We start from the raw sequence: 9,468 nt of genomic DNA, 5'->3' as shown, positions 1-9,468 counted from the left end.
AATTTGGTGGGGTTTGATGCTCCGCCGGGGGGGGGGGGGGGGGGGGGTTCGGGAACCTGGATGGAAGGTGCAGACACTGCTGATCTAATCCTTCTCTGACCTCACTGTTAGTGTCCATGTCAAACAAGAAGGCCATTACCAAAGACAAAGGAATGGCCATTAAAGTGCTGTCTGTATAGAGCTTTCCACACCCCACCAGGAGGGACAGTGGAGGCCTCTGCTCTGTGAAGGGCCACAAAACACTGCAAAAAAGAAATAAATAATAACGACACTGTGTCACGGTGAGGAATACAGGATGTGCACATAGAACGTACAACTTTTATCTGAAGATGGACTTTAGACTACCTGGCATGTCCAAGGGGTCTATGATCGCTCCCGCACTACGCTTCCCAACTCTACTGACAGCACATAGAGCCCCTGACGTCATAAACACAGCAGCAGCTTGTAGATGTATGGTATGCATACACTGACAGATCTCATTGGCCAATCTATAAGAATCGATATTTAGCTTCGAAGGTTATTTTCAATGAATGATCAATTGATCTTAAAGATGAACTGCGAGCTTCTCATAATGTGCATTAGAATCTGCAGCACGTCAGATAGAGTCCTCCTCATTTCCTGGTGGGAGGACACCCATCATTATCTAGCCCTTTTTTCCCCAGACTCTGAACACAGCTCATTTTCAGCCGATGTGTCCACACACATTGTGGTGCTTAGTCCCAATTCACATCATAGCGTAGCGGGAACGTGCAAGCGTTTGTTTCCTGTGTATCCCCATTTTGGGGATACAAAATGCCATCATTAGGGGAGGGCCCATCCACACCAAAATTGAACCAAAAACATTAGCCAATGGAGGTCCGTTGACCTGCAATTTAACCTCCGTTGACTTCCGCTGCTTTCCGTTCCGTTGTGTTTTTTTAATTTGTTTATTTTTTTATTTTTTTGCCAATCTTTATTGTAATGAACATGTCCTGAGAGGACAAACTTCTATGTACTTTTTTTTTTTTTAACCTCCGTTCCTTTGCATTGACATCCGTTTTTGATGCATTGCGTTACGTTGCGCTGTAAAAAGTAGCGCATGCTCTTCTTTTTTTTCATTGCCCTACAATGGAACCCAATGGATCTCAGTGATGTGAACTGCTCCCATTCAGGAGAATGCTACTGCACTCCATACTGGTATGTCCCTTGCGGTGGGTGCCATAGTGACTGCGGATGGCGCTGCTTCAGCTTCAAGTAGTAAAATATATCACCAGCACACTGGGGTCAAATCTTCAGAAAGTGATCATTTTATTGATACACACATCTTGTCAATAGCAATGTTTCGGGGCCACACTGGGTCCCTTACTCAGCCATAACGAGCAAGGGACCCCGAGTGGCCCCGAAACGTTGCTCCTTTTTTGTGTGTGGGTTGCCCCCTTAAAATCCATTACATTTTAGACTGGGGTGCCTCCAGATTTTGCATAGTGACTCAGAAAAGGCTGAGAAATGCTGACTTAGCGTATAGAGGCTCAATGTATTTCTCTTTAGGTCTGTAGGTGACCGCATGGTGCATCTTTGGGTGATCAGAGCATCCATATCAATGTACTGTATTGAGGCTGCACTGTTTCTGATCTGTCTCCCTGAAGAAGCCAGCTGCCGGGCTGTACCTGGCTTCAGTACTTTGGGATTCAAGCTTTGCACTTTGTCTTGCTCTGGGTCTTGTGATTCACAAAGTATTGAAATAATGTCTCAGACATGGCAGCCCGACAATGAGCATTTTCCAATATCAGCTCAGTACAGGCTTAGTCTAATGTCATCACTTGTTACAAAGTATCAGAATATCCTGCGATCAGTATACAAAGTCTGGCACACTCACACTCACACTGCACTCTCTCCTCTTGTCTGCAGGGACGTCCGAGCTGCTGGGGATCCGCGGAGCGCCGCTGTCCGGGGGGCAGCATGAGGGGGAGCCTGCTGCTGCTGCTCACTGCCCTCCTGCCCCTAGTGGGGACCAACTCCTGGTGGTGAGTACTGATGGGGGCACATCATGGTCCCTCTGGATATCTGAATACATTGCATGGGGCAATTCTTATACTAGAATATCTATATACATTGCATGGGACAATTCTTATACTAGAATATCTATATACATTGCATGGGGCCATTCTTATACTAGAATATCTATATACATTGCATGGGGCAATTCCTGTACTAATGGAGAATATCTGAATACATTGCATGCGGCAATTCCTGTGCTAATAGAGGATATCTGAATATAATGCATGGGGCAATTCCTGTACTAATAGGGAATATCTGAATATATTGCATGGGGCAATTCTTATACTAAAATATCTATATACATTGCATTGGTCAATTCCTGTACTAATAGGGAATATCTGAATATATTGGATGGGGCAATTCCTGTACTAATAGAGAATATCTGAATAAATTGCATGGAGCAATTCCTGTTCTAATAGAAAATATCTGAATATATTGCATGGGGCATTTCCTGTACTAATAGAAAATATGTGAATACATTGCATGGGGCAATTCCTGTACTAATAGAGGATATCTGATTATATTGCATGGAGTAATGCCTGTGCTAAAGGAGAATATATAGATAGTGCATGGGGCAATTCCTGTACTAAAGGAGAATACCTTAATACTGTATGGGGTAACTCTTGCACTAAACAAGAATATCTGGATAGTGCATGGGGCAATTCCTGTATTAAGGAGAATATCTGGATAGTGCATGGGGTAATTCCTGTATTAAGGCGAATATCTGGATAGTGCATGGAGCAATTCCTGTACTAACAGAGGACCGTGTTTTTCGGTGCAGTTTCTGTACCAACAGTATCAGAATATTATGGGGCAATTGCTGTACTAATAGTACTTGAATATTCCATGGGGCAATTCATGTACTAACAGAATGTGAACATTGCATGGGGCAGTTACTGTACTGTGTAATATGGTGTAAGGTACACAAGTAGCATGTGAAAGCTGTCATTGCAATTAAAGTTCATGTCTATCCAGAATGTATTCTTTTAGTTTTGCATTGAGCAGGGGGAAGGATTAGAATCTCTGTCACATTTTATTGCTATCTGTGTCCCTGTTGGAGAAATTCACCACCTCTCTATGTCCTGGTCACCATTATCATCAGGACTGAAAGGGGGACTCCTGATTCAGGGAACATTGGCTAAGAGGGGATTTTCTAACTTTGGAGAGCATGGGACACAGACTGCAAAAAAATAACTAGGTTTTATCCCTACCGGGCTCTATCCAATTCTATACCAATGAGTGTTGGCTATATCAGTGGACTGCAACCTTTTCCACACTAAGGGGCATATACAGGTGAAACTCGAATTATTAGAATATTGTGCAAAGTTCATTTATTTCACTAATGCAACTTAAAAGGTGAAACTAATATATGAGAGAGACTCATTACATGCAAAGCAAGATAATTCAAGCCGTGATTTGTCATAATTGTGATGATTATGGCTTACAGCTCATGAAAACCCCAAGAACCCCAAATCCACAACCTCAAAAATGTAGATTATTACATGCAATCAATAAAACAAGGATTGTACATAGAACAATATCGGACCTCTGAAAAGTACAAGCATGCATATGTACTCAGTACTTGGTTTGGGCCCCTTTTGCAGCACTTACTGCAATTACTTTTGCACGATATTCTAATTATTCGAGTTTCACCTGTATAGAAAGCAATGGATGCAACTTTTACCAAACATTGGTAGCGAATCAATCACTGACATTTAAACACATGCATCTAGAAGATTCACCTGCAGAGAATGTGATTTGGTGAATGTCAGATTTGCAATAGACAACTGACGTGCCAATGAACTATAGCATGCCGTAGTTGTTGTATAGTTTATTCTCACTTCCCATATTTTGCAGTTTAGTTGTGCTATGTCTGCTCTGTGGGGTGTGAATTTCAGCTGAACTCACATTTCTAAATTATCTGATGTAAGTCGCCTTCCAAATTGACTTAACGGTGTCTTCCAGTGTAAAAAAATCTGTTCACACTTATATGTGGATGCAAACGTATGAGATTAATGCCTCATGCACACAGCGCGTGAGGCCAATGAACGTAAACTGCGGATATAACTGGGATAACCAGCTGTGACGTACAGCCGCCCATAGTGAATGGGTGTAGGAGGGTGTATGTGGGTTGATGCCGCTACTTGCACAAACTTGGGAATGCGTAAAGCTTTGCTGCGTCCAGGGTTGTATACCCGTACACATGCGTGGGTTTTTACGTAAGTAGCAGTGTAAACCCCATGCACAGCTGCCTATACCTATTCACTACTATAGGTGGCTGTATGGAGCAGCTGCTTATCCCAGGTGCAGAAATACGCCTGCAATTTACCTTCAGTGGCCGCATGGGACATAATGCAAAGTCCACTTTTTTCAAACATAAGAATTGCCAAAACTCACTACACTGCAAAATAGATACGATTTAACTTTACTATTATTATGTTCTAATGGGAAATGGCAATAAATGATGTAACATGTGACAATGGAGCCTTCAGGTGCCAGTGAACATGGCTTTTCCTGCCCACCCTGGCACCCATGTCTTGGGTTTTGGCACCGTGTCTTGGGTTGCTGACCCTTGGACTACATATACACTTTATTGGGATGCAGTATCAAGCCCTCAATTGTGAACGTGTCGTAGTAGGCTTGCATGAGGGCTGCTCTCTACTACCTTGACATCCCTGCAATAATGATAAAATGTTACACATGATAAGAACATAATAGTATCTGGAGGTAAACAGATCAGTTGTTGAAATGCAGCCCAGAAGGTGACCCAGACAGACCCTGTTAAAGTTTGGTGCCTACAGCACTGTTATAAGAAACTTTGATAATACGTAACTAATTACAACAAGATAATCCCTATCTAATTAACGGAATTTTCTGCTTTACCATAGATGTGCAGTTCTGTGCTCCGCCCCTAATTATAAGATAAAGGTGCCACGTCCTGCAGGATATAGCCTTTCCGTGGTATCCTTCTCTGTAAAGCTGGTCATACACGGCTCCATTTTCTCTCATTCAGCTTGCAGGAGAGAAAAAAATCAATTTTATCCCCCACCAATGAGGAGGATGGAAGAATTTCCACTGTAGGCCATTGTGTCCAGCAGCCGCAGCATCCAAGGCTGCCTGAATACAGTGGTGCTGCCTCTAAACTCTCAGGATCAAAGCCTAAAGAGATGCTGTTCGGGTACCTACACACCAACAGGAAAAGTAGTAAACATTTGGCTGGCCATAGACGGCTCAAATTTTGGTGGAATCCTGCTAAATCGGCCAAAGCACCACCAAATTTAAATACATTTTTGTTGATGCGGGTGGTGCTTGGACGCCCCCCACGGCTTGAATTATGGCCGATTCAGCAAGAATCAACCAAAATGTCAACCGTCTATAGCCAGTCCAGTGTTTAATATTTTTCCTGCAGGTTGGTGGGCAGGCATCTCTTTTGGCTCTGACCTTGAGAGTTTAGAGGCTGAGACACCCCAATGATCGTGATATTATCTCTCACACACATCTGATAAATCAATATACTTTTGTAGAATCCTAGCATCTCTTGTTCAGGAAGGAAGAGTAGGATTTCAAGGCTGCAGATAACAAAATACATAGATATAATTGATATAGGTCATTGTGTAGTGTAAAAAATGACAATTATCCTAAAAACATATGTAGTACAAAGTGGGGGGTGTTGGCACTTTTGCATTATTTGAACGTAGTAATATAATTGCTGTAGGTAGTGGTATAAGGAATTCATAGGCCTGGGGTCCAGTCTTTGTGCTTATTCGCCAAACGTTCACCCTCTTTTCCTCGTCTAGGTCGCTGGCCTTGAATCCAGTACAGAGGCCTGAATTGTACATCATCGGCGCACAGCCGCTGTGCAGTCAGCTGACCGGCCTGTCTCCTGGGCAGAGGAAGTTGTGCCAGCTTTATCAGGACCACATGGTGTACATCGGGGAAGGGGCCAAGACAGGCATCAAGGAATGCCAGTACCAGTTCAAGCAACGGCGCTGGAACTGCAGCACAGTGGACAATACGTCAGTGTTCGGCCGGGTCATGCAAATAGGTAAGAGAGTGTGAATGCTGATGAAACACTGCGAGTGGTAACTCTGTTGCCATGTTTAAAGTGTATGTAAATCCAGGATCAAAAATGCAATATAGATGTGGTGGCTACTTAGTTTAATTTTTTTTTTCTTTTATTGTCACCTGGTGATTCTGAAAGTAACAAGGTGACAACGCTCACTGTACCTATGGAGGAGCAGAATTGACACCCTAGGACTGCACTACAGAACACCTCCCTTTCCTAGTGCAAACACAAAAAAATTCCCAGCACACATACCAGCCAGCCTGCAAAAGAAACCAAATGACACTGCCTAACTATTAGCGTTAAAAACAGAGATTTTGATTGCACAACTTTTGCTAAATACAGTATGTGGAAGCCACATTGCCTCGTCAAGGCCCCTCACTAGAACCTATGAGAGCCTATGACAGTTTCAGCCTCTTAAATAAAAAAAATTTATGTGCAAATCTGTTTAGTCGCTCCTTTTAACATGTGCACCTGTTTTGACCAGAGCTTGCACTATTTTCCCCATTGCACGTGTTTTGCGCGTGTTTTGCAAAAGTTCGCAACTGTTTACATCTGCACTTGTCCTGCGGCCGTCTGAAACTGGAGTATCACCTAACAAAACAATTGCTACTTAAATCCCCGCGACCACTTCTTCAAGAAGCGGCAGTTACAGGATCATTAAACCCTTGCATGTCTTTGCTAGCAAGCAGTAGATATATGCGAAAACATAAACAAAAAAAAGAACCAAATAGGTTTAAACTTACCTGTGTATCCACCGAGTGCTCCTGTCCGAAGATCTGAAGACTCTCGGGCGGCCGCAAAGAATCATGGGGCGGGCGCATGTGCAGTTCAGATCTTCGGCCGGGAGAAGATGAGAGGCACAGGGTAAGTCAATGCAAGCAACGTGCACCCGCACAGACTCCGTGGGACAGGAAGATACAGGAGTAAGCGCTGGGGGGGGGGGGGGTTAACTTTAATGTCACTTTAAGCTTTTTGCCTGGAGTTGTGAATCTTCTTTCCTGGAGTCCATTTAATCTCAACTTTACACTAGCAGCATAAATCTGGTGCAAATCTATCCCATGCGACTATATGCGAGTTCAAACACTCACAATTGGTATGATAAATCCCCCCCAGTGTACTTAAAAACAGCACAGGACAGGCAGAGAGCACAGGAAGTTAGTAGCTCACACGATTCCTGGCAGGATCAACAGATTATTTGTTTTGCTTGTGATCGAACAAATATGTCAAAACACTTTCAATGTTGTATTTAACAGACCAAAAGGGAGCAACACCGAGAAGTTCATGGTTAAGGGTTTACATACCCTTTAGGTAATCTTCGTATGGAGATTTCTCATGAAGCCACTCAGCGGATAATGATGGCAGTATGGTCCTGATGATTTAGGTTGTGGCAGTGATAGGATCTGCACTCTCATTGCACCCTTTAGATGTGTGAGGAGAAGTATTTGTACAGGAGATGGCGGCTCTTCCATTCCTGACTCCCCCAGGCCACACACTCAGTCCTCCCAAGAGACGTTGTGCACTATGACTAGGTTGGGACATATGATGGCCTGCCAGGTGGAGGTGGTATCATAATAATAAACATTTGATCCAAGTAATTCTCTGGTTTATTACATTGAAGCAATTTTTCACTTTATTTTGGGTAAAGGTGAAAAAAGTCTCATTGTATTTGTTGTTTTTTTTGGTGTGTGCTTTTTTAATGAAACCTTTTCTGCTTCTTGACTTGTTAAACAAAAGCCCCAGAGAGAAATACAGAGACTTTGATCCCCTCTGAGCCTCTTATACAAAATGAGATTTAAAAATTAGAAAGTCAAAGTGAATTCCAAATACTTATTTAAGGGGATAACGCTCAATCACTGCACTGTAACTATGGAGGAGCAGCGTTTGTCACCCTAGGCTGCTCTCCTGATTTGGACTACAAATGCCTTCCCCTCTCCTCATCTTTACATAGAAGGGGAGTGTTTTGTATCTCACAGAAGCTAGATGTGAAGGAGGAACTGTTGGAGATATTAGTTCAGTGCACAGGAAGTTGCAAGGACCAGTGGCGTCACAGATGGGGTGCAGCCCACACCGGGTGACACCATCAGAGGGTCATTCTGGTGTCACCCCCTCTGAAAAGTGGGGCACTGTGTCACGGACCGAGAGCCCAACAGTTGCACCACAAAGAAGGGGCCCTGGTGGCATACCTTATCCCGCCTGGTGAACCTCCCCTCCTCCCTCTGCCGTCATCCATCACTAAAATGGCCGCCGACAATGTGATGTCGTCACATGTGTGTGCGTGATGACATCCCCGTGGGGTTTCACTCAGCGGCCACTCCAGGTGACACCAAGCCTGGGGACTCCCCTGGCTAGGACACTGGATTTCTATCAAGATCAACAGGTATTTGACTTGTACTTGCAGGAAATGTATGTAGCATGAAAAAATGTAAATGATACATACATATTTGTCCTCTTTTTCTTGTTTATTCAAACTCTCAACAAGGAAAAACAATCCATTAGATTTCCTTTAGGCTCAATTAGAATCGATGTGTAGAGATTTGCCATTAAAGCTTATCTAAACCTTAGAACAAAAATGTCATATACTGCAGCTTCCCAGTACAGTCCTCAGATGTGGTGGCTGCATACTTGTTGATCCTGCCAGAAACCCAGTGTCCTTGTAACTTCCTGTGTGCTAAACTGAAATTTCAAACAACGTTTTCAGCTTTCCCTTCTATCTTCTGTGGACTATAAAATGTATGTAATGGAGATAAGGAGAGAGGGAGGTGTGTGTAGTCCGTAGGAGAGCAGCCTAGGGTGACAACACTGCTCTTCAGTAGATGCAGTATGGTGAGTGAGTGAGCGTTGTCATCCTAGAACAGGAAGTGTGGCTGGCACTTACTGGCAGGATCATCAGGTGAAAATAAAGGAAAAGAAGCCTGAAAAAAGCTAAACACAAATGCAGCCATCACATATTATAACGGGTAAGCTGGCCATACACGTGGAAATTTGTAGTCAGTTTCAACCACTTTTGAACCACTGATAATTGCAAACAAGCTCAGCCACAGGTTTGATTCATCGCCACAGTTTGGTTGCATTTGAAATTGAATCTGGGCTATACAATGACAACTTCCATGCGATTTAATGATGAAATAGAATTAAAATTGAAATGGGAAAAGTTGTGACAAATTCATCAAAAGCGATCACATTTTTCCTTCTGCTTTCAATCAAGACAATCTGATCCCATCTCCTTGTGGCCCATAGGAACCACCATTTTATGTGTTTGATTGTTTTGTGATTTCAACAATAAATGGAAATGAAAGTTTAGCCACTCTATTAAATTGCCACGTCTATGGTCAGCTTATGGCCTTCTTGGGTCCGGCAGCTGTCTC

At 43.2% G+C, this 9,468-nt stretch overlaps 1 protein-coding gene across 1 annotated transcript in view; it reads left to right on the top strand.

Annotated features, from left to right (window-relative positions):
• The first annotated feature begins 1,924 nt into the window (after positions 1-1,924).
• WNT5B (Wnt family member 5B) overlaps positions 1,925-9,468 on the top strand; it is a 28,479-nt gene continuing 20,935 nt past the window's right edge. The window contains exons 1-2 of the mRNA XM_018576440.1: positions 1,925-2,003; positions 5,835-6,082. Of these exons, the coding sequence (XP_018431942.1) occupies positions 1,939-2,003; positions 5,835-6,082 (313 nt within the window). The 5' untranslated portion in view covers positions 1,925-1,938. The remainder of the gene's footprint in view (positions 2,004-5,834; positions 6,083-9,468) is intronic.

The sequence above is a fragment of the Nanorana parkeri genome, unplaced genomic scaffold (assembly GCF_000935625.1).
Source record: "Nanorana parkeri isolate BGI_ZX_2015 unplaced genomic scaffold, ASM93562v1 scaffold67, whole genome shotgun sequence".
Classification (NCBI taxonomy): Eukaryota; Metazoa; Chordata; class Amphibia; order Anura; family Dicroglossidae; genus Nanorana; species Nanorana parkeri.
Note: the sequence above shows the minus strand (reverse complement) of the source record. Positions and strands in the feature narration are given on the sequence as shown.